Consider the following 24,391-nt stretch of genomic DNA (forward strand, 5'->3'; position numbering starts at 1 on the left):
GTGATTTCACAGTCACTTAGATCTTTCCACTTGCCATCTTGTTATAAATCAGAATCAGCTAAGCATGACTGGCTGTTAACTGCTCAACAGTGTGGAAGTACCTGCATTTCATTTCTGCCTCATTCATTCAGGTTTCTCCTTTAATTTGCCACCTGTCTGTATCACACAAATAAATAATGTGCATGAGTGGATGCCAGGATTGTTAGGATAAGTAGCCTAAGGGTAAGTGATAAAAATATGTTTTCTGTAGTTTGCTGTGGCCCAGCCTTAAAGCATCATTAGAATGACAATGGGGAATAATCATACATCAGAGAGAGGGAGAGGAAGATGTGGCACAATTTTTCTAGACCAGCCTTTGGGCCACTTTCACTTTTCAGATCGGTCTCACATGGCAGAGTCTTTCCCTTTGTTTATGAGCTATAGCTTCTTGGTGCTGTCGGTTCCAGTGTAAACACAATCACGTGTTTATCCATGTACACATATTCAAAGCCACAGGCGGCGATACCTCCAAGCCTCCCCCCGCTCCACCACCACCACCCCCACTCCCTCCCTTACCCTCTCGGCCACTGACCTCAAAAGTGCTTTGTTCCAGCCATGTGATTTGAAGCTAATGGAGCGAATACAATCCCTAAGTCAACTGCCCTTTAGAGGCAGGGATGAAAAGTACAAAATCAGATGGTTGCCTAGAGTGAGATGTTCTGCATAGTACAGGGGGTGATTTACGAGCTGATGGTACCTTTTTTTTTTGCCCCGTGTTTGTAATCAGTGGTGTGTCAGAAACCAAAGCTTCGAGGGTAGGGCGAGTCCTTACCCGTCCTGGAGGCAGCAGCAGAACGTGATGCTGTACAGGCGTATCCTCCTGACAGCAAAACTAATATTTGACAAGTGGCCGAGTCGTTCTCCTTATGACTCCTTATGTAGGTTTTAAGTGAGTGGTGGGGGGATGTGCGTGATGTTTTTCCTACATAACTTTGTCAGCGAAAGCATTTATTTTCTCCTGAACTCTGAACCCTGGCTGTGGAAACAGAAGTGAAAACCAGGTGAAGAGGAGACATTCGTTTTTTCGCCCTTCTCCCTCATGCTTGTAGTGATAGTTGTGTAAAAAGCTGGTCTCTCCTCAGTCCCTTGTCCCCTGAAATGGTGTGGTTGAAGCAGGGATGATTGGGCTGTAAATCCAGCAGCAATACCAGTGTGATATTTCCAAAGTGCTTGTCTGGTCACTCTTTTGACCGTCAGGAAATGGCTGAGTGTTTTTTAGAGCTATTTTAGAAGAGAGACTTGTGTTTGTGGACAGTTTAGTGGATTTGCTGTTGTTTTTGGCATCTGGGAAGCTCGCTCTCGTCTCCTTGTGCAAGATTGAATTTTTATTTCTCAGCAACTTTTGTAATTGTTTTGGTCAGTCACTCCACCATTTTGGTCCAGACTGAAAAACCTCACCGAGCAATTCATGAAACAATATTTCATGGATTACCATGAAATTTAGGACAGACATTCATGATGCCCAGGGGATGATGTTTATTGGTTCTGATTATCCCCAGACTTTTCCTGAAGTCTCACCAGCAGGTCAAATTTTTTCATTTCTATGAAAAAATACCTCAGCATAATCATGGTCTCCAGACAAAGTCGTAATACTGGTAGTTGTTGACTAAATTTCGGCAAAATTAGTGACATTCCAGTCAAGCTCACCTGCACTTAGTGTTTGGTGCAAATGAATCTTTGCATGCTAAAACAATCATTAACAGCTGTTTACATACCAGAGGAAATGTTGTAAGTTCAGCATCAAACACATTCTTTTACTCCCCAACAGCTAGAGGTGGAAAGCAACGCTACTCTTGTATCCATCACATCTTTTCTTTTACTGAAGTTAGCGTGCTAACCAGCTAGCCCCTATCCGTCTCCATAGCACTGTTCAAAGGAAATATCGTAGCCTAAGTTCATGCAACAATTGCCAAAGCTCTTGTCGAGTGACAAACATCACCATGTCTGAAAAAAAACGATGATTTGCATACTTTCATCAAATTCAAGATCAAGGAACACAAAAACACAAGCAGCTCTTACTGTCTCAGTTGAAGTTTGCCTCATTTAGAAGGGTGAGGATCATTGTCTCTGTCTGATTGTCTGACTACTGATTCTTGTAGCAATATCATAGAAACAATTCCCTGAACTACACACATATACCCCAGTTGTAATGGGGATAAATTATCCTTAAAGGACGGAATAAGTCCCACAGTGTCCCTGCTGCCTGTCTGTCTCAGTCATACATCTGTCCAGCCGAGAAGTCAGCTGTAGCATGCTGCTGATCTGCAGATGACACGACCATAATCTCTATAAGTATGTCCTGTAATTACAAAAAGGAGAAGGAGGTTGATAGAAAGTGAAGGATAGAAAGAGAGAGAGAGGGGAGGGAGAGTGAGATTAAAAGATTAAGAGTTCTGCAATTGAACTCTTTGGATGTGAGAAGTTAAGGTCAGGGCACTGGGACTTAAACTGCAAATGAAAAGAGCCAAATGAAGGCAAATGAGTAGTTTTTCTTCACTGCTGATCTTCATCTGTTTCACACATTCTACTAAACTGGCTCAGTCGCAGAGAAACTGAGAGAGTGCAGCGGGGGAGGGCGTGTGCACCGATCACTCCCAGACCCTTACTCAGCTTGAAACACTCCAAAAAAAAACAAATGTTGAGAAGTGTGAGCGTAAACTGTGACAAGGTGTTCACATCTGTACAGCTGCTCTGCTGGTAGAGAGGAAGAGGAGGAGGAGGAGGAGGAGGAGGGAAGGAGGAATGGGAGTAGTTAACAAGAGCAGGAGGAACAGATATAACATATGGCTGCTTCTGGAGGTCTCAGTGGATACCAATGAGGATTATTCCGCCTGCATTGATGTTCTTGTGGTACGGAGAGGCGAAGTCCTGCCAGTGCAGGGCAAAGCATCCAAGGGGTCTACAAGTGAGAATGACGTCTGTGTCTGCCACATTGTAATTCATCATCGTCTCATCTGACTTGATGAGTGGTGAGGTGGCTGGGGTGTGAAAATCAAGACGCTCTGTGGTCAGGATCTTGGAGTGCGCGAATATTCACACAGCTTTAACTTGAAAGGCTTCACATGCTTAGCTTCTTTTCAGGAAATATTTGCTTCTTTCAATAAATGTGAATTTTCTTTGAGTCTGAAGAAGAACTAGGCTTAATATGTGATAATTTATTTTATTGGCCATTTCTCTGACTAAGGCTCCAACCACATTACTGTGAAAAGCCCCTAAAATAGAGACTTTTGGAAATGCCCATTTTAGTTTGAAAACTTGTGGACAGGCAGACCTGTGGAAAGGGTCTTATCAGTCACACTAACCACTGGTGAAGTATTAATGACCTTGTTGCCTATGCTTTCAGCTTTTGTGAAGTAAAATTCAGCATTTTCTACTTGTTGTACGAAACATTTTGTCCAACTAACCAGTCACAGAAACAATCTGCTTCCTTTTTAAACAGGCACAAACAGACCCAGTGCACACATTTTCATTATTGACAATATTTGTGACATGAGGTCAAAACAGTGATATATTGTGAATTATTTCTGTAAGTTGTGGGATTTTAGTTTGCAGTATGGATAGTAAGGATGTGTTTGTTATTGGCTGTGATTGTCCCTCACTGAGGAAGTGGAGAAGAGACAGGGTTGGACATGTCTGAAATAATTGTTTGAAAGTTAGTGTCAGTCCTGGCAGACAATGTCAACTCTGCGGTTAGCTGGGTTTATTCAACACTGTGGAAAACTCAGGAAGAAGAGATCAGTTATTTAGAAAGATGTGTAGGTTCTCTAATAGAGGAACTGTTGAATGTTGTTCACACCATGGGAGGTTATTTGGCAAATGAATACTGGTAAGAGTTGGTTTGCTTGGATAAAAGTGAAGTCCCGGTGTGGTTATAAGAGGCAGCTGTGTCATGGCAGTGGGTTTGGGCTTGGTTGGGGTTGGTAACATCAACAAAGGGAGAGTGGGTGTTAAAGTGTGGTTGGATGTTGCTGTTTGTTAGTGACCACAGTTGCATCACTCAGGACTAGACGTCTTCAAGTTTAAAGGGGGCATTGTCTGAAACATGGAGTGAGAACATCAAATAAAGAACTTGTGGCCTTTGGCTATGAACATGTTAGTAAAACAATTGGAGTGAAGAAATAAGGGCTTTAATTGACTTTGTGGATGTCTGCATTTGATGCTCAGGCATTTTAGACATAAACCTGTAGTTTAAAGGTACACTGTAAACTTTTTGACTTGTAAAAATGCAATCTTTTTATCCATGCATCCTCTGGGTAGGGTAGTTAACATCACTCCCAACATGACAGTAAAGCTGAAAAAAAAAAGAATCAGCAAAATGCAACCTTAATAATTTGGTGTATTTAAAACTCACTCTTGCAAACATGTCATAAACAAGGAAATATGTTTTAGACCTTTAGCATGTGTTTTTACAGGGATTGGGAAATCGTGAGTTTAGAATTATAAGGTTCTATCTCCGTTTAGGGTAGTTCCGAGATATTGAGCATCAAAGTTCCAACTCAGCTTGTGTTTTGGTTGATAGAACCTTTGTATTTTATGAATAACTAATCAAAAAATGTTGAACATTTTAAAATAACATCACACAGGCATTAACAGACCACTAATGGATGATATTATGCAAAAAAACTCAATGGAAAAAAAAATGGAGATAGAACCTTATAATTCTAAACTCACGAAATCCTGTTTTTGTGTCATCTGTAAGTGAAATCAGCTGATTAACACAAATACTTATCATTTTTGGGAGCCTGTTGTGTGTAATATAGTGAAGAAGGTGGGAGGCCGACTACTCTACACAGCACATAGTGTTTGTTTCTGCCACAGACACCAGACCTACAGTATTAGCAAGGTTTAAGGATCAGAACCATTAACTCCAATCCATTGATAATGTGTTTGTAGTGAAAATCTGCAGGTCAATCAGGGCGTCCTCAGCTTTTTCTATATGAAATAAATTACACTAAAATATTTCTTTGGCTTATCAGTGCTTATTAGTTAAAACAACATCATGAGAAAATCTTTTTCTGTGGTTGGCTTCTTATGTACATAGATGTCGGTGCAGAATAATATGCACAGCAGGTTTGAGCATGCGAGCCTCATTCAGTTACCTTTAAGCTTGTGCTGATTTTTGAATGACAGCCCCACAGGTAACAAATAACAAAGGCAAACACACTTCTTTTAGTGAAGGGATTTTAAAAATCTAACATAGAAGGCCCTAAAACCACTTTTTGTTTATATTATAGTTGTGTTTACAGTATGCAGAATTAGCAAGCAGCTATGCTTGTTTGCAGTGTACTGATGGTTGTACAGGCAAGTTCTGGAGTTATAAGGAGCGCCTTGTCCCTATGATTTGCAAGAGGTTACAATATCGGGCAGTTTAAGTCGTACTAAATCAGTGACTCTGATAAAGAGTGTTATATGTGAGACAAAGAGCAGCAAGTAAATGTGAAGGCTAACGTAATGCCTTCTGCTTAATTGCTCCATTCACCAACTATTGGTGAGGAGACCAAATTATTATATTTAACTTTTAGTTTTCAGGGCTGTGGAGCTTACAGTTTGAAGGCTTGGTTTTAATTCTATATGGCAGGAAAATGACAGTTCCTGAGTCTGTCACAGTATCCTCATAGTCTTCACTGTGTCACACTGATTTGTCCATTCTGCTGTCTGTTAGCTAATGCTCCTGCACCTATATGCAGATGTGTTTCTGACATTAGACAGCTCATTGCTCCTCTCCAGATAAACATCTTTCTTTTTGCCTCCTGTCTGGCACTGTGCCGACCGTGCACATGGAACAGTTAACAAGCAACACAAGGGGATTGGTCCAGTCTATGGAGGCACCCCAGGACTGTTGAATGTGGACCGAACCCAGGAGGTGCTTGGCTTTCTAAGTTGGATGCTTTATGGTAGATTCCTTTTGTACTTTAGGATATACCCCAAAGAAAATACACTTGTCAAAGCTCATTATTGCAGACACTGATAGACTGGTATGTTTGTCAGACATTGGAATGGATGTTGACAGTTGGACTTAATACGATTTGCCAAATGGATTGAGGATTTATAACCACCCAACCTGAACTAAAGTGAGGTGGGCTGTGAATGAGACATAGCGATACTGAAGACAATCCAGTGCAGTGTTTTGAAATGGTTTAAACTGACGCTGTGTGAATGTGCCTCAACCAAAATCCTTCACAATTGCAGTGAATCCTCACAGAGTTTTGTAATGATAGCCTGATGCTTCTCATGTAATGGGTATGTCTGCTGTCATTCATCCATTTGTCCAAATAAATCTGCTGAGCAGAAAAGGTAACATAGAATCACCAGCCAGTATAAAGGATGTGGTGAAAAGAAGCAAACTCTTCAAAAGGAAAATGGAAATTGTCCCTCGTTTGTGCATTGTACTGTCCAAATAAAATGACCTTATAATAGTGTGGTCAGCCAGTTTGGACTAGAGAGGGAACAAAGCACTCCTTAATGTTTCTACAGCCTTCTGGTTAGTGGCTAGTAGATCTGACAGCTTAGTGGGAACTGAACAGTTGAATTAAACTGCCACGTTGTCAGTGGTCTTACCTTTTGTCCACACAGGCAGTGAACCTGGTGTTAAAGGCATACCATATTGTCCCCTTGTAATTATAAGGTTCTATCTGCATTCTGACCAGATTTGAGATATAGAGGTTTAGAACCTTATAAGACCAAGATATAGTTTGAGTTTGTAGATAGAACCTTTTTGTTTTCCAGATTAAATGGGATTAAATGGCCAGAAATGCATAAAACTTGAAAAAACACCTCCCTTTATGTTAATAAGTAGTACCAGAACTGGAATATGTGAATAACTCAATTTTGACAAAAATGTCAGCTAGAACCTTATAATTCCTAGGGGACGATATAGCATACCACTACAGTTCGGCTCATTCTTTATATTACTGTGTGGAAAAACTTTAGAATCCATAATTAGAAAATATGTTGATATGGAGGTGAAATGTTCAGGCATTAAATGCCAAACATTTGCTCAAATGTGGAAATGTGCTGTTTTGGTTTTTTTTTTTATAATTTTAAATTTCATGTGTGGTCAGAATATGAAGGCGCCCTCTAGAAAAGTGTGCAAGGAATTTGTTATGTTCTACAAATAAAACCATAGATTATTTTTTTTTTAAATGTGTGTACAAGCAGTTTATAAATTGTGTTGACAGCTGCATGAGAACTTCTTCATTTAGCGCCACAGATTTCCCCAATAATCTCGACATCAAAGCAATGTCAAAACAGGAGTTGTGGTGACTGCAGCAGTCTTGTCCAGTCACTGAATGTCTGCACTCTGCAGCACTGAACATGTAACTACATCACATCAGATTTTGTAATAGCAGAACCCAGACAAAGTTGTTTTAAGGCTATAGTCTGTAAGCTATTTGCACAATTTACACAGCAAAAACAAACTGTCATAGCTGACAAAATACAGCTTCCTATTTGATGCTACATTCCAGCCAAGCATAGTTGCAGAAACCTTTTGGATGAGAAACATCTACTCTTACCTGTTCAGTCAGCGTGATTTAGGCTGACATTCAGGTGCCACTTGGGTTGGTTGGTTTTAGCTTCGAGAAGCAGGAGGGTAGAGGAGCATCTCTTGGCCTTAGCATCAAAGCTTTTTTCTCCGTGCCTGGCCTCTTAAAACACTTCTCCAGGAGGCATTGTTTTGACATCATTGCATTTTGATTCAAATCTCCTGGCCTAATGCTAGCTTGCCAATTATATAGCATAAAGGCAGTGCTTGAGCCAACGCTGCCCCATGCTCATTTTAAATTTATTAGAGTGACAGGAGGCCTCTGTCCATTAGTCTTTTTTTTTTGTTCCCAATTATTTTTGTATTCATTCCACTAACCCCTACTTTTCATATGATTAAGCTGGGTGTGCCAGCCTTAGATTTAGATGGCAGAGGCTCATTTGGGCACACCTGTGGCCGTGCGGGTGCTTTACAGGATACACTGGTGGTCGGGAGATTGCTGGTTTACCTCCCCAGAGCAGCCAGGAAAAAGTGGTTGCAGCGGATGACTCCCAATGTAATGTGAACATTTTGAAGACCAATGTGATGCTTTCCCTGGCTAAATTAAGGGAAAACACAACAAAACACAACTCCACCCACACCAGTTCATCTTTCCAAGAATGAGGGATTAAATTAGCTCCATAAAATGCTTCTATATAAAAGAACTGTACACTTTATCTATCCAGCATCTGTACTGCATACACCCATTCACTCATGATACCTCTCTGACTGGCTGTGTTCTTGCCTGACAGATCCTCCTGCAGGGAAAGAACCCGGGTGTGGTGTGGGAGTATACTATGCCTCGCACTGAGAGGAAACCTGACTACAGCTGGGGTGTGGTTCGCTCTGACTGCTCCGCTCCCTGTGCAGGAGGTGAGGCTGTGTGTGTTTGAATGTAGGCCAATACATGTTTGTTTGAGAGATGAATCAAAAACACATCTGTGTATGCGCATGTGTTGTGTACATTTAATTGAACTTCTGTTAACCTCTTCATGCAGAGGCCATTTTTGGCAATTTCCACCTGTTTTTGTATCACTGCAATTAAAGCTTTATATTTACAGAAGTACTAATCCCACAACTATGGTTTATGGCTTAAATGAAAGAAAACCTTTGTCCTTTTACATCTATATCTATAAAATATTGAATTGAGTCATTCCATAAAAAATTGGGCTTCTGAAAATACAAATTTTTTTTGAAAAAAAAAAAAAAAAACGAGTTTGAAATTTTTGGTGAAAAGGTGATATTTCAAAATCCTAATTATAAAACAGGTTGAATTTTACATATATGGTTCACACACTCCCTGTCCACATTTGTACCAAATTTTAGGTTGATATGTAAAACTACTGAGGCACTATAGAGTTTTTCCAAAGAGTGTCCCTTGGCGATGTCCAGTGTGCAAAACCTGTCCAAAATTGTCCAATTTGGCCAAAATGCACACTGCAAGATTTTAGTGAGATTTTTTTTTTCCCAACAGATAACCTATTGGGGCCAATCACATACTTGATGGCTTTTAGGAGCACCAGTTACATAAGTAAAATGCCATTTGAAAATGTAACAAATGGGGATGGATATTTAGTGTCCAAAACCCATCCAAACAGGAATTTACCTATTTTCACCTGTATTATATTGTTATTTTCCTTTATAACTCCAGAAGTAAACATCCCACAACCTATGAGTAGACACAGCAGGCCTGTAAAGCATTGTATTTCTCCACATGTTGACGCTGTATGCGTGAGGCATGAAGCTCTAGTAAGAGCAATCCCTTGTTTCCTTAAAGTTCAGCTTTGCAAGAGGAAAACACAAGAATTAAAGTATGAAGAAGGTAAATGGTGTGTTTATCCCCCTCTAATGTCAACTGCATTCATGAGCCACGCCTAACTAGCTTTAGTACCAACAGTAAAAATGTTAGCAGCCCCGTCCTGCTAATTCCTAGGACATCTACACTCAGACAAACCCAGCCAGTGTTATTCCACTTGAGGTTACATTTGCCAAACACATCTGCCAATCAAACAGTTTCACAACAGAACATTCACTTTGCATTTACATGACATTTTCCTGGAGAGACTGTCTGAAAACATGCAGCATTATTCCCATTTTTAAATAATACTAGACATCCAACGTGGCTAGACAACGTGTTGTTCTGATGGAGCATTAACCAGCTCTTAACCTCAGTCTTTTAAGCATGATCATGCATATTTAACATCCCTTTTACAAGATTCTTGTTTTAAAACAAGTCAGCTAGAAACATTAACAAGTCAGACAGGGAGGTACTTTCAACTATGTCATGGCATGGAATTGCTCCACAACTACATTTATAATTATGGCTATCATTAACTATTTACAAATTAAAGTTATCATATTATGGTTACAATAAAAGGAACATGTGCATCCTCAGTGTGTACTGTGTCCCCAATATGTGATTTCATCATTATTATTTTATATTTTTTTGTAGTTGTCCCTAATGCCTGTGTGTTCATGTGTTTTTGTATTTTGTACAATTCCCTCTCATGTGGTCCAGGAAGTGTGTTAAGGCTAATGAAAAGCACCTTTGTCACATGAGAAGTTCAGATTCTGTCGGTCCAAAAAAGACTCTCAGCAAACCCATGCTCACTTGTCAGTGTGTGTGTGTGTGTGTGTGTGTGTCATTGTAGTGCCACTCTAGCTGTCTCCAGAGGCAGCAGCAGTCAGCAGACATGCAGACACACTGACTTAAAAACCCAGAGATCTTGATCTACGTTAACATTGAACCGAAGTATTCAAATTACAAGCAAGAACCACATCAAGTCTCTCTCTCACTCTTTCTCTCTCTCTCTCTCTCTCTCTCTCTCTCTCTCTCTCTCTTTCTCTCTGTTTAATCTTTTTATTTTCCATTTTTCCATCAGGTCGTATCTCCACCAAGGCTATCTGTCTGCAGGATCAGAAAGTTCAGGTCAACTCCACCATGTGCAATCCCCTCACCAGACCGACGCTGGGCTCCCATCTTTGCAACACGCAGCCCTGCCCTGCATAGTAAGTGCTGCTGCCTGTGTGTGGGTCAGGTGGCATGTGTGCTTATGTTGCCAAATTCTCAGGAACCTTTGGTGCTGTGTTATTACAGACACACACGCTGTGGTTGAGCAGTGTGGAGGTTGACTGTGGTCCATTTGCTGTGGCCAGCCACCACTCTGTTCTCCATGCTCCTCTCTTCTCTGCTCACTCTCTAATTTTTGTTTTTTCTTTCCATCTCCCTTTTTGAGAAAACACAAGAAACCTCTCCCAGTTCCCTGTACTGTTGAATCTGAACTTATGTTTTCTCTGCATGTTCATTTGCAGAGCAAGTGGATTTTAGTTCCACTGTGGTGACATTATCATGCAGTGTTTGATTTCCTGTTTGTGATGTCCATGTCCTACCACTTGGTGAGGAGACTCCATGTGGGTGGCAAGCCAGCTTTTAGTTTGATCCTAACTCTCTCAGACTGAAAAGTCTTATACCAGTCTTAGATGAACATTGGCGTAATGGTTTCACATACAAATCAAGAATACCATTACATTTTGTTTGAATGACACTTACCTTGTTTAAAGGAAATGAAATCTTGTGTCCTCAGCTCTGGATTCAAATAGTAGCTGATGTCATGACCACCTCTTGTAATTTCATGGAGTCTGGTTTGTTAACAAATCTTTTGTGATTATACACACTGTATGTTGGATGTGAAATTAGAGAGTCTGGGATATTTTTTTAACCAATTCTCAAAATCCTTAAAGAATATTTGCTGTTTGTTAGACTATTAGACTGTGATGTGGGAAACAAGTTTATGGAAACCAAACTGAAGAGTAGCTATATGTTTTGCTAACGCTACATAGTCATCATCAGCAACAGCTGTTTACCAACCATTCTAGAAGAAATGTTGTGAATTGTCTTGAAGGCAACACTAATGTTAATTAATTAGTTCTTGCCTCTGTGATGTCTTTTGTTCCACTGAAGTTCTCATGCTAACCAGCTCGCCAATTTCATGAACTTCCCATCAGGACTCACTGTAGCTTCCCCAAAGGTTTAGCTCTGTTCAGAGGATGTCCTAAAGACAACGCAGCAGCATGTTAATGTTAGCATGTACTTCACTGCAGTGACTATATACGGCCACACTGAGCTATACGAGCATTGAGCCCTGTAGACTCCCGGTCTTGCTAAATGTTCTGGGAAGTTTACAGAGTTCGGTCAGCGGTTGGTCAGACATTTCTCAGGTGGGTGGGGTTGTGTTGTGGAATTTGTAGTTTTGACCTCTGTTTTTCTAAAATCCCTGGCTGTAGCCTTGTCAGAAACATCTTATTTCAGTCTTATCCCCAGACATGCACTTCTACCAACTGGTTGACTGTTTTTGTCATGAAGTAAATACAGGATGATGTTTCCAACTCTGCAGTGGAATTTTCTTTAGTGAACACTGGAGAATAAGAGAGAGGGAGAGAGAGAGAGAGAGAAATGGAGACATGGCTGTAAGGAACCAGGCAGACATCAAAGGCGTTGCTCATTTCTGTGCATTGCATGTATTCCTCGTATATTCTCAGCCCAAAGCTTCCTGACTTTCTAAGTAGAAAAAATTATGCTCATGTTTTATCTCTAGACATTGTGCTTAATGGCATGCATTTTTTAAAGAAGGACAAGAGTAGCAAGCATATAGGAGGAAACCAGGCTTAAGTGCAGCAGAGTAAGACGTTGCAACAGCACCAAATAAATGGCCTCTGTCCTATGTGGGCCTTTGGTGGAGGTAACTGGAGCTAGTGTGATTTACTGTGCTGCTCCAAGGAACGGGCAGGGAACCATGACTTGGGTTCAGTGAGAGTGTATACACACAAATACGCACATGCATAAGCACATACAGGACACATGCAGACACTTTCCAAACGCATGATGCAAATATAATGCTTTGTGGATCCAAACCATTAGATAAAAAATAGAAATACATACTGCTAATGTCTGGTCTTAATGATGTTGTCGTTTTCTCCACCATCAGCCACGCTGCAACTAGTCCAGACTGAACTTTCTCCTGTGTCAGTGGGTTGAACAAGCCAGACAACTATCGGTTACACCTCCAACATTTAGCCTCTGTTTTTCACCAAGTTTCCCACCACCCGAGAGGGCATTTCCTGTGCCTAATCTTGGGCATACCATTTCTCTTATCTTGGCGAAAGGTATTAAACAGCCTTGTTGCATGTCTTGACCTCCCCCCTTTGTTTGTTTGAAGAAAAGTGGTATAACCCAGATGAATAGCATCAGTGCAGGTTGTCCATCCAGGAAAATAAAGCTGGGTTTGACACAGAGTTTGTCATGGATCTTATTATACAGTAGCTGATGCCATTTCTCAGCTGGTTGTTTGTACAAGCCAATTTATGGGTGCTGCACAGGAAGACAGTTGAGTTGAGTGAGCAGCGTGAAAGCTTTAATGACTACATCAGTACCTCCATGATGTACGGGCACACATTCAAGAGCCCAGCAGAGAAAAGGAAAAAAAAATGACAATGAGGTGGAATGCATGTGTGCTCTGTGTTTGAGTGTAAGTGTGCCTGACAGGAAAAGGAATGTAAAAGTGCCTGCTTATCTCTGTGGTGTGTATCTCGGGTGCTGACAGGCCTATCCATGTTTTATTGTGCAGAGACGGCTGGATTCCCACGGGGCACCGCCAGTCTAGCCATGCAGAGGCAGTGAAACTCCCCCCTCCACACCTTCATCCCTTCACTCCCATCTACCCCCCTTCACTTTAGACCCATTTTTAAACCTGCACTCCTTATGTGGGGGTTGGATTGATGAAGAAAACAAGAATCCTAGACTGTAATTCTGAAAATCAAATGGGGATGCATGAGGTTGTTTTTAAGACAAGATAAGTTGCAGTCAGGAAGAGATGCACGCATATCTCATACAAGTTTGTGTCCTGCCTTGCTTTGTTTGCTCTCCCAGCCCTCAGCCCCGGCTTGCACTACGTCTCCATCTTCTCTTCCTCTGGAGCTCCATCTCCGTTGTTTGAAGTTATTTTACTCTTTCTCTTGGCAGAGACCATCTGTAGACTCACTTAGCACAGGTTGGGGATTCCTCCGTGTGTATCATGCAGCAGCACCATATGTAGAATCAAAGAAAGGCACATTGTACCTGTGCCAGAGAAGAATGTGTGGAAAAATAGAGGGAAAAGTGATGACCAGAGCTTGGATTTAGCAAACCTATAGGATTTAACTGAATGATGCTCTAAGTAGTCAAGTTAAATATGTTCTTAGGTGAAAGTGAAGAATAAATTAACATTTATCAAAAGCTGCTCCTAAATGACCACATGAGTGATCACATGTGTGCTCAGAGCAGGAAGACATGGTAAACACAGCAATAATTAACATCTGAAATTAACAATTAATTTCTTTGGAATATACTGATGCATAAATAATGATAAAAAAAGAGATGTTTGGTAAGTCGAAAACAAAAAGATAACCAATCTGGAGAAGGGTAGATAAAGAATTAGGCACCACACCAACAACAGCAAGAAATGAAGATACACAAATACTGGTTGTAAATCAAAACTCATTTTCTTTATTCTTTGTACAAAGTCACGAAAACCTTTGTGCATTTCAGCAAATATGTCCTTGGTTTAAACGGCATGTTTAAAAATGAATCTAAATTGCACGTGTTGTTTGGGTGACATTTTGCTGTATATTATGTCTCAGAAGGTGTGTACTCACTCAGCCCTGTTTATGTGCTGCAACCTTTTGGAATTTAACCTCAGGAGACTGCTGTGTCTCTGTTACATTTAAATGTCAAAAGACATAGCTTTTGTTTTTATGTTTGGTAGTAGGAGTAAATATGAATTGTTTTTTTATTTTCAAGTATACAGTGACTTTTAGCAAATTGTAAATATACCTGTCCTGGTTTAGGAGCACTGACTGATGAAGGAAGAAATACAAGGAGAGAGAGAGGGGCTGTTTTTACATGCAAGGTTTCTTCAGTCAGGAAGAAAAATGTAAAGTCCAAGAGTCCTGGTTAATATGAGTACAGCAACCTGTTATGTGGTCATTGTGGTGTATACTTGTGCAGAAAACTGAGTATCAGGATAAGAATACATGTTAAGACACTGGCAGTAGCTGGTCTGCCACACTGTTCCACTGCAGTAATGCGCTCTCCAAACTCAGAATATGCCAGTTATTGAAACATTTCAGAAATACAAATTACAGCTAGGTCAGTGGTGGTTTGCAGCGAAGCAGAGTGGCACTTCAGCTACTTCACCCCAATGATATATTGTTATTTATAAGCCAGGGAGAACAGAGGGAAAAAAGCAAACAATCCTCAACCCAAATATCCAAAACCAGTGCTGTCAGGTTCCAATGGTTCACATCTTTCCCATTTCCAAATTAGAGTTTAGTCCTGCCGCTTCATTTGTCTGCGGCATTTGAAAGAGAATGAAAGCATTTTTCTTCCCCTGGTGCAGGTTGGTGGCGTGGATGAATGGTCTTTGCGGTGGCGTGTCGTCTCAGAACTGGACTGAGCCATCTGCCCATCTCTCCGTGTCCCTCTTCTAAGCCTGTGGTCGTCAGACCACTCATTTGCTGTAATCTCCCCCTTTAGCACCGATGCCAAGACAGAAGCTATTTTTGAAACAGCAGTAGGCTTTCATCAGTGGTGAAGCAAATTTCAAAGACACTAAAGGAGGGGAGAAGATGGGAGAGGAGAGTCAGAGCGGAGTGAGAGAAAGGGCATTGGAAATAAAATGAGTGAAAACAAAGAAGGAGCAATGGAAATGACAAGAGTACATGAAGAGAGAGAATTCAAGGACTGTGGACCACATCTGTTTGTGGCCTTGTATGTATGTTGTGTATTGCGGTTGGCTCTGCAGACCTGGGAAAGCTCTTACGGAGGGTTGTATACACAATATGGTTTCCATATTTAGTTTCAAATACAAATGGTAGAGAGAGATGGATGGACATGGATGTATATTTCGGGTTATGTATATTTTGTACATCCTTAACTACCAATTTGCACAATGGGAAAGATCAAAAATATTGTTAGTATTTTAGAAGCCACAGGTCAAGGTTTTGATTAATAATAAGGAAAGTAAGAAAAGCCAAGTTAGTTCACTATTTGAAGCTTTTAACCACTTAATGATACATGATCTTCTAATGTCTTTGCTGTGATAGTGCTCACTGGTAATTTGGGGTAAAATTGTTTTATTTTTTCTGTGTTTTTGGGACCAAAATAAATGTAACTGTGTAGAGTTGGGACCTGTGGTTGACTGTCCTGATTAGGAGCTTTAATTGTGTGGCTGCCATCCAGATGACAGAGGTTTCTCAACAGCAGCTACATACATCATGCTCAAAAGCCTGCATGTACACCTACAGTTTTTGTTTTAAATGAATGCTAGTTTTCACTAACAACTGATGCAACCCCCTCTCTCTTGCATCCATCTCCAGCTGGGCCACAGGTGACTGGGGGCCTTGCAGTCGTTCGTGTGGAGGAGGCCAGCAGACGAGGACACTGCGCTGCCTGAGAAAGGTCACTTACCAGAGGGAAGAAGTGGTGGCGAACTCCCTCTGCCCCGTCATTTCTCCGGCCCAAGTCCAGCCCTGCCACACGCAGGTCTGTCCCCCGGAGTGGAGCACTGGATCTTGGTCACAGGTGGGTTTGCGCAAGAATTTGAAAACCTTAAGCACAGTAGCAGCGTGGCAGTGATGGTTTGATGGTTGGTCAGTCAGGTGGTCCCCAGAGGATGAACCCTAAAGTCTCTGGTGATCCCCTGACGTTTCACCAGGTAAGATATTTTCCTGTAAAATATTTTCATATCTTCTAATCTAGATGGATTGGCACAAGATTTAGTTGACACTCGTCAGACACAAAACTGTCACCACATCTATGGCTGTATTTCTATGCTTATTAGTACATGTTAGTGTTGAAACTGAAACTGTCAGCATTATAACCTTGTCATCTTAGTATGCTGACTTTAACATTTAGCTCAAACATCACCAATAGTTGAATGCAATCTCACCTATAACCCATACAATAAATAAATAAGATACTATTACCATTGCGTCTATAGCTTAATGTTGTTAACCATGATATTATTCTACCTGTGTCTCATCTTTGTTTTAATTTAATCAGTGAGTCTTTTTTTATTTTTCAGTTAATGAATCAGCTTTTATGTGGGGCACTGTGAGCTTTAATTTAAAACACAGTTAGTTTGTGTGTATGTGTGCCTGGGATGAGAGAACACACACACAAGCACACACACATACACACTAGTTTCCAGGGCAAGCTGTCAGAAGTTTCACTCAAGCTAAAACAAACGCTCTGCTGCCCTCTGTAGGACATCTGGAGAACACAAATGAAATAAATTTAACAATGACATCCGTGACAACTGCTAGTTAGTCTTCTTTTGTCATCGCAATCAAAAAGATATGTATTTTTTTCTCTTTTTCAATTATCTTCTTCTATAAAATCCTGGAGATTTAATTTGCATAGTTTTATCAGATTGAATTTTTCCTGCATTTATGAATCACAGAACAGACACTGAGAAGTGATGACAAGCGATCATTGTCTAGGTTGCAAGAAACTCCTCTTGGATGATTAGTGCTTGTCAAATGTTAATGTAGTGCAGGATGAAATCTATTTTCTTTATGGATGGAAAAATGTGATTAGACCACTTAATGCCATGGCTGCTAACCAAGTATGACTTTAAAGTTCTGACCTTTTCCACTGTAACCACTGTGCATCGCGGGCTGTGATTTGCTCATTGTGCTGTATACAGCATTAAGAGCTTGGCAGCAGATCAGATGATTTGTCAAACTTACCAGAATAATTGGCTGCTGTGACCTGCGCTGTCGGGACATTCAGCTGTCATTCAGCCATCAGTCTTTAGGACACTCATGTAGTGCTCTTGGCCTGTTTTGAAACACCGGTCCGAGTTCAGTCTGCGGTCATGCAGAGACAAGGCCAGTCTCTCTGAAAAAGATCAATTGGACCTTTCAGTGACAGAAGGACAGCTGGGACATGTGTACGTGCGTGATTGTGTATGTAAATGGATATGCACAGATGTGTGTGTCTTATGTCTAATAAATTAATGTGATGTTGTTGCATAAAACTGGCCTGATGGCTGCGGCCGTCAGTCCCAGTGGAACAGTTTGACTCCGTTGTCCATCTCTCTACAGTTCATGTGGAGTTTACAGCAGCAGCGTCTGCTGTCAGTGGAGACAGTGACGGGCTGGGGTCACATTCATGTCCGACTTATTGGTTTACTGTATTTAATGTTAGGCCGTAATGTGCTGTCATCAAACCAGTGACCTTCTGCTTGCTTGTCCACTATGTGGTGAATTACAAATGCACTCACTGTGCCAAGGATTTACCCTCTGTTCATATGGCCCAGTGCTGAAGCGAGATGCAAGCTGAAGGTTAAAACAATCATGATAATGTATCTGGCTAAGTTAGTGTACGTGTACGGTCATTAAACCGTTGCTTGCTTGATGTGGTCGTCCGTGCCTTTGACTTTTTCCCCCACACTGACTTCTTTTACTTCTCACTCGCAGTGCTCTAAAACCTGTGGCCGCGGACTGAGGAAGCGCAGTGTGTTTTGCAGCAGCACTGATCCTGGAGCCAAAGCAGTGGTGGTGCCCGACAGTATGTGCAGACAGCACCACAGACCCAAAGCCCAAGAGACCTGCGTCCTGCGGCGTTGCCCCAAAAATGAAAGACTACAGTGGATTCCCACTCCCTGGGGAGAGGTAGGAACAGAAACACATGTAGCTCAGGTAGCAGCAAGATCAGAAGTGAAATGTGTTGCTTTCAGTCTAATCATTTGGAGTAAGGATCCACCCTAAGGCACTTGAAATGTGTCAAAAGAAATAGCTTTTGGTGATGCACCTTGTATTTGTGATGCTTTGTATAATATGTCACTCACTACAAATATATCAGATGTGACATAGGAACAGGCCTGGAAGTGGAGGAGGCAAGTGGAGGAAAAAGAAACCAGGAAACTCAATAACACACATTAAATGATTTACTGATGGATATCAGTGTCAAACCTCAGCAACTCATGGAAGACTGATCCAAACACATTAAAGCAACTGATTTTAAAATACTTTTCGCAATTGAATAATCTTTTAATTTGTTTATCCAGCAAAATCGTCGAAATTGTTGATCTTCTGCCTTTACACTTCTTGCCAGTTACATATCTTGTATCAGCAACTGAGCAAATATTTTTGTGTTGACATGTGTAATCCTAACCCTATCCAAAAGGTAAAAGTCACAGAAACATTTTAATGTTCATGGAGAGATTCTCTTCAAGAGAAGAGGGGCTGATATGGGGATAATATTTCCTGCAACTTGACTGGTTGACGTGTCACACACATTCACCATGCCCTTAACCGTTCACTCAGAACATCACTATAGTATCCGTTCCAGTGCAGTATAAAAAGAGTGGTGAGTTTTTGGTTTCCTCTTTGATTTCGCCTGTTGTACAGAAGTAGAGATGCTGAGCTGGGAGTAAAGACAAAATACTTCATGTTGCTGAATATTGAATGAAGAAAGGTCAGTGCGATAAAGATTGGGTCTGCAGTGTAGAAAGAGCAGAAAAATCCCCCACAAAAAAACAAGGAAGTGAATTCCCAGAATGCACTGGGATTTGAATTTTGAAATGTAGCTAGGCATATTGACACTCTTACACACGTACAGAATGCCCTGCACACTCATCAAATATAATGACTGAAAAATACTCAGTAGAGCTCTTATAGAGAGTATTTTGAATCCATTTCTAGAAACTTTATGGTGTCTGCTGCTACACACACGAACACACACACACACATACTCTCACCGAGTTCATTTTCTAAAATTGTCCCACCTGCCTGCTGTCTTTTCCAGTGCTCCAGGTCGTGTGGCTCAGGCATCCAAAGGAGAGAGCTTTCCTGCGGGGAGAGAGACTCACGCGGAGGGTATGTTCCTTCAACTGCACACCGAGACATCTTCAGACTTGAAAAAGCCTGCACACATATTTAAAACCCCACTGTGTCATCTTTGTACTATATCCTCTGAATCTGAATTTCAGTCTTTTTTGAAAATTGGTATCCCTGTAGGAAAAGTCATTTTGAGCAGAGAACCTGTCCTCTCCCTGCACAGGTATGTGGAGTTCCCCATACGGAGGTGTAGGAATATGGCCAAACCGTTGGTGGATCTCCAGCAGGGCTGCAACCAAGGTCCGTGCCCAGAGCTCCCTCGGGTCGTTGCTGGCAGAACAACCTCCAATGCTGTGGTCTTAGGCTGGTACTCTTCTCCCTGGCAGCAGGTACATTTGCTCCCGCTTTGATCCAAAAACTGTCTACATGACAGACTGACACGTTTACTCCAGCTGAAAATCTTCCAGTTTGGAGCTTTCTTCCCCACATGTGACACACTATGGTGACAAGCTGGATGTGTCCAAATTATACCGCCAAAAACGGTACTTGGATATTTGGTAGAAAATTGGATCCTTGGGCCTTTTACCGCCTCGCTGGATGCTGAGAGAGTTTGTCATTGCATCCCTGTATCTCACATCAGTTACCTGGACGAGGGACAAGAAGCTGAAAAGCTGATTTCATTCTTGATTAGGTAGATGATCTGAAACCCCCCCCAAAAAAGTAGATGTGGTGTTGGCAAGGTGTTTATTGTCTTTCTAGTTCTAGATATTTGAATTCAAGTTTAACTTTGCGAAACCCTCTCCACAGTTACAGTTACTGTCCAATTATACACTAGTTAGGAATGGCATTAAAACAGGTGACTGTATTTATTCTTGTGGCTGATGGTGCACATCTATGGCCTGTTTTAAGAATTCAATCCTAATCAATAATAGTTTGATATGAAACTTAATTTGCAGTCTCAATTATTATTTTTCCACAGTTAAACAGCTGCTCAAGCTTTAGATTTTGCCACTTACTGTTACAGCGACAGAGAGACTTAAGATCCCATATTTTACACTGTTCAGTGTTGATCCATAAAAAGATATAAACGCCTCAAAAACAGTTTGGAAATGTTATTTTATTTAATAATTTCCCCCCTTTTAATAATACCAGTTGGTGTTGAATTATTATTTATTATTTATATTGATGGAGAGCCTGATTAGTCACCTTTACAATGAGGTGCAACTTGTAAGGATCTTGCATCTTTGGAATGAGCAAAACATCATAAAATGTGGGTAGCGCCCCCCCCAAAATGTGCCAAAATTCCCTGCAATATGCTCCTGTTGATATTCACTCTTGTTGAGTTGCTTGGTGGATTGGATCATTGCACCCACCCACAGTAATAAGGAAAAAAAACAACAAAAACACAAATTGGCGATTTTCATACACATTTATTTTAAACTGTTAGGGACCTTCACTCCATCCTCTCCACCCCCAAATTCTTGAGGTACTCTGTCTCTGTGATGATCCTGGCTCTGTGGGGGAAAGCGTTGTCATCCATGAGGATGGAGTTACGTCCCAGATCCTGGAGATATGAGATCACCACTGACTCCACAATCTCATTCTGATATCGCACTGCATTTGCATTGCCTTCAATGATGAAAGGTTCTGTTTTGGGGATTTTAGCACATTTCTTGGGGGGTGCTACCCACATGCTGAGCTGTGTTGCTCATTCTACGAATGCAAGATCCTAACAAGTTGTACCTTGTTGTAAAGGTGACTAATCAGGCTTTCCAACAATGTAAAATACAACACCAATTGTTATTATTAAAATTTAGAAATTATTGACTGAAATAACATTTCCAAACTTTTTTTGAGAAGTTTATTTGTGCATTCTTTCTGGAGTTTTAGTAATGAGAATGAAATATAGAGTGAGAGAGATAGGGAACTACAGTACATGAATCGGATTCAAACCCTTTCAAATTGAGACTAAACCTACATGGTATGATCTGCTCTACCAGGTGAGCCACTTGACAGCCCAGCTGTGTGCATTTCTCTGTGTATTGAAAACTTTGATACTTTCACAGTATAAAGACAGAATGTAGACCTGCTTTATAATCAAAGCAGACATGGAGACTTAAGACCTTCAAAGTATTGGGAAAAGTAGCTACCAGCTAGACTACCCCTCACCCCACTTTATGATCAGTTGCTGCTAAACTAACAAATCTCTCAAAAATAGTTTCTCAGGTTCACAACATTTATTTTTGCCCTCCATCTCTCACTGCATTGATTTTTGTTTACTGGGTCTTCTTCTCTGGGAGGTCCAGGAATAAGGAAGGCAGCACAATTTCTGGGCCAGAGCTCTGATCAATAGAGCACGTAAGACCACTATTGGCTGCTCTGTTTTACTGTGCAGTGTAGGTGGAGCTAGTCCACAGACTTCGCCTGGTTCTTACCAACAGTGGCTGGCTCTGTGGAGGGGGCCTCAGATGTTATTCAAAAGCTCCATTCTGTTACAGAGGCTTTCGGGGCAGGTTGTGTAGTTTATGTGTTATATCATCTATTATGCAAAAAGTCTTAAGGGCAACCTCATACTGCACAGAGTCTTATTCTCCTTGATCTAGAGCTTGTGATCCCAGTATGTTTCCACCAGAGAAGATATATACTGACAGCTTGCTGGAGGGCAAGTACATGCTGGATGGGATGTTTGTTTTCTTCATCTGTTCTTGGTCTCTGTTTGGACTTTTCCTCCATCCGTTCCCCTGCCTCCTCTGCTCTTTTTATGACAAGTCTTTTCTTTCCATGCGCTGCAGCGTTTGATCTCCGTCTCCTATTTATATCCCTGCACTCCTTCTCATTTCTCTCCGTCTCATTCCGCCTTTCCTTTTCTTTTTGTCTCTGTGCTGTTCCTCTCCTGCCTCTGTCTCAGTGCTCTGTATCCTGTGGCGGAGGGGTTCAGACTCGGTCTATCCAGTGTTTGCGGCAAGGTCGTCCTGCAGCTGGCTGCCTGCCCCACCAGAGGCCTGTCACTTCTAGGGCGTGCAACACACACTTCTGCCCCGCCGCTCCACCGGCTCCGGCACAACGCCCAGGCCGGGTCACAGCTGCTGGACCGACACCGAAAGGTAAATTCCTCATAGGACACAAGACAAGTTCATGTAGTTACATTTACTTGTAAATACAGTGCTGGGTGGAGTTTGCATTCCCAGGATTTTTGCTTTTCTTTATGAAGACAAGTAACTCAAGCCCAGTGGTTGGCATGTACAGCTGATCAACAGATTATAAATTAATTTGAAGTTGAAGTTTATGTTTATGTCTCATGCAAGGTTATTATAGGTTTTCATTCGTTTTTGTTTTCATTTAGTTTGGATTTTTTTTTTTTTTAAGTTTAGTTTTTATCTGTTTGAGTGTTAATTTTACCTTTTTGGTTTTCGTAATAATAATGTTTGTTAGGGGTGAGATTCAGGGAAGGTCAGAGAAGGTTATTTTAATAGTAGGTATTTACTTGAACTATAAAAGATGTGTGTTAGTCAGTGTGTCATTTACTAAAAAAAAATACTGAACCAGACATGAATGTTTTGTTAAGTGAAAACAATGTAAGTAGCTGCTAAATAATTTTTCTGTTCTCTCTCTCTCTCTCTCTCTCTCTCTCTCTCTCTCTCTCTCTCTCTCTCTCTCTCTCTCTCTCTCTCTCTCTCTCTCTCTCTTTCTCTCTCTGAAGATGAACTCTGTGTGGACCATTTCAGCTGGTGCCATTTGGTCCCACAGCACGGCGTCTGCAACCACAAGTTCTATGGACAGCAGTGCTGCAAGTCCTGCTCCAGCAAGAGGCCGTAGAGCTCGGACACATTACAGTCTGTGTGGCTTCAGGCCTCTGAAGGAAACCACACTATAGAGACCATTCGGGGGAAAGTGATTACTCGCGAGACACAACACTGTGCTCAACAATTTGTGTTTTCTTCCTGGAGTACTTGAGTATTGAATTTTGAAGAGAAGAAAAAATGAGGAACCATGGGACTCTTTTTTTTTTGTTGTTCTTAAAGAGGGCAAATGCAGCTTCAAATGCTCATCTGCCAAAGCAGTGTCATCACATCACTGACCACATTGAAAGTTGAGACAGAGCATCTAAAGACTGATGTAATATATATGTTGTCATTTGGTGGTGCATTTTCTGTTCGAAACCTCTGAAACTACAAGCCATCAAGAGAACAGAAAAGGACTATAGGGTTTGCAGCTTGCTCATACTGTATGTTGTATATTTAAAGGCGTCTGGTTTCGCACACCTTTGTTTAAATTATTATGGTTCTTAATATATGATTTACATTTTGTCAGGTGTACAGTGGATCTGTGACATGTTATTTCTGTGTTTGGATATACCATAGGACTGTGCCAGTCACCCTTGAATCCATGTAATGAGATTTTTATGAGGCATTAGTAACCAGTGCTAAGAGTTTCTTCTGCTTCTCCGCTTGTCTTGTTTTCTACTGCTCAGTCAACAACAAATTCTTCCTGTGCATTCTATGTCATGTAAACACACATGCCTCTCTGTGTACGTAAAACATTTTATCCAGTCACGCTGTTATGTGGTCTTTTTTTATCTCCTGTATTGTTATGGTAATACAACTTGATGATCTTAATGCTCCTTTTTCCTTCCATGCTCTCTCATCAATTCACAACAGAAAACAAACCAAAACAATAACAACAACAACAACAAAAAAACGGTCCCACTTGAATTAAACTTCACCATTTGCTGGCATACATACAGTACTGTACCTCTATAACTGGGAATATATTTGTCATTATCCCATGAGAGTGAATGATAGTTAGTTTGTGCACCACAACTGTGTGACAGTCATGCTACATGTGGGCCATATTTGGGCATTTGAACTGGGCATATATTGGGACGGAAGCAAACATGTGTCCCAAGTATATGGTATGTATATGTATGTAGCTGCATCCATAAACACGACT

General features: G+C 41.1%; 1 protein-coding gene across 1 annotated transcript in view; it reads left to right on the plus strand.

Annotated features, from left to right (window-relative positions):
* adamts18 (ADAM metallopeptidase with thrombospondin type 1 motif, 18) overlaps positions 1–23,257 on the plus strand; it is a gene marked incomplete at both ends in the record, with an annotated part of 58,664 nt that extends 35,407 nt beyond the window's left edge. The window contains 8 exons of the mRNA XM_083996239.1: positions 8,314–8,434; positions 10,444–10,570; positions 15,974–16,178; positions 18,080–18,274; positions 19,410–19,480; positions 19,665–19,830; positions 22,350–22,545; positions 23,142–23,257. Coding sequence (XP_083852365.1) covers positions 8,314–8,434; positions 10,444–10,570; positions 15,974–16,178; positions 18,080–18,274; positions 19,410–19,480; positions 19,665–19,830; positions 22,350–22,545; positions 23,142–23,257 — 1,197 coding nt within the window. The remainder of the gene's footprint in view (positions 1–8,313; positions 8,435–10,443; positions 10,571–15,973; positions 16,179–18,079; positions 18,275–19,409; positions 19,481–19,664; positions 19,831–22,349; positions 22,546–23,141) is intronic.
* Between the last annotated feature and the right edge of the window lie 1,134 nt (positions 23,258–24,391).

Source organism: Trachurus trachurus (genome assembly GCF_905171665.1).
Source record: "Trachurus trachurus genome assembly, chromosome: 3".
Taxonomy (NCBI): domain Eukaryota; kingdom Metazoa; phylum Chordata; class Actinopteri; order Carangiformes; family Carangidae; genus Trachurus; species Trachurus trachurus.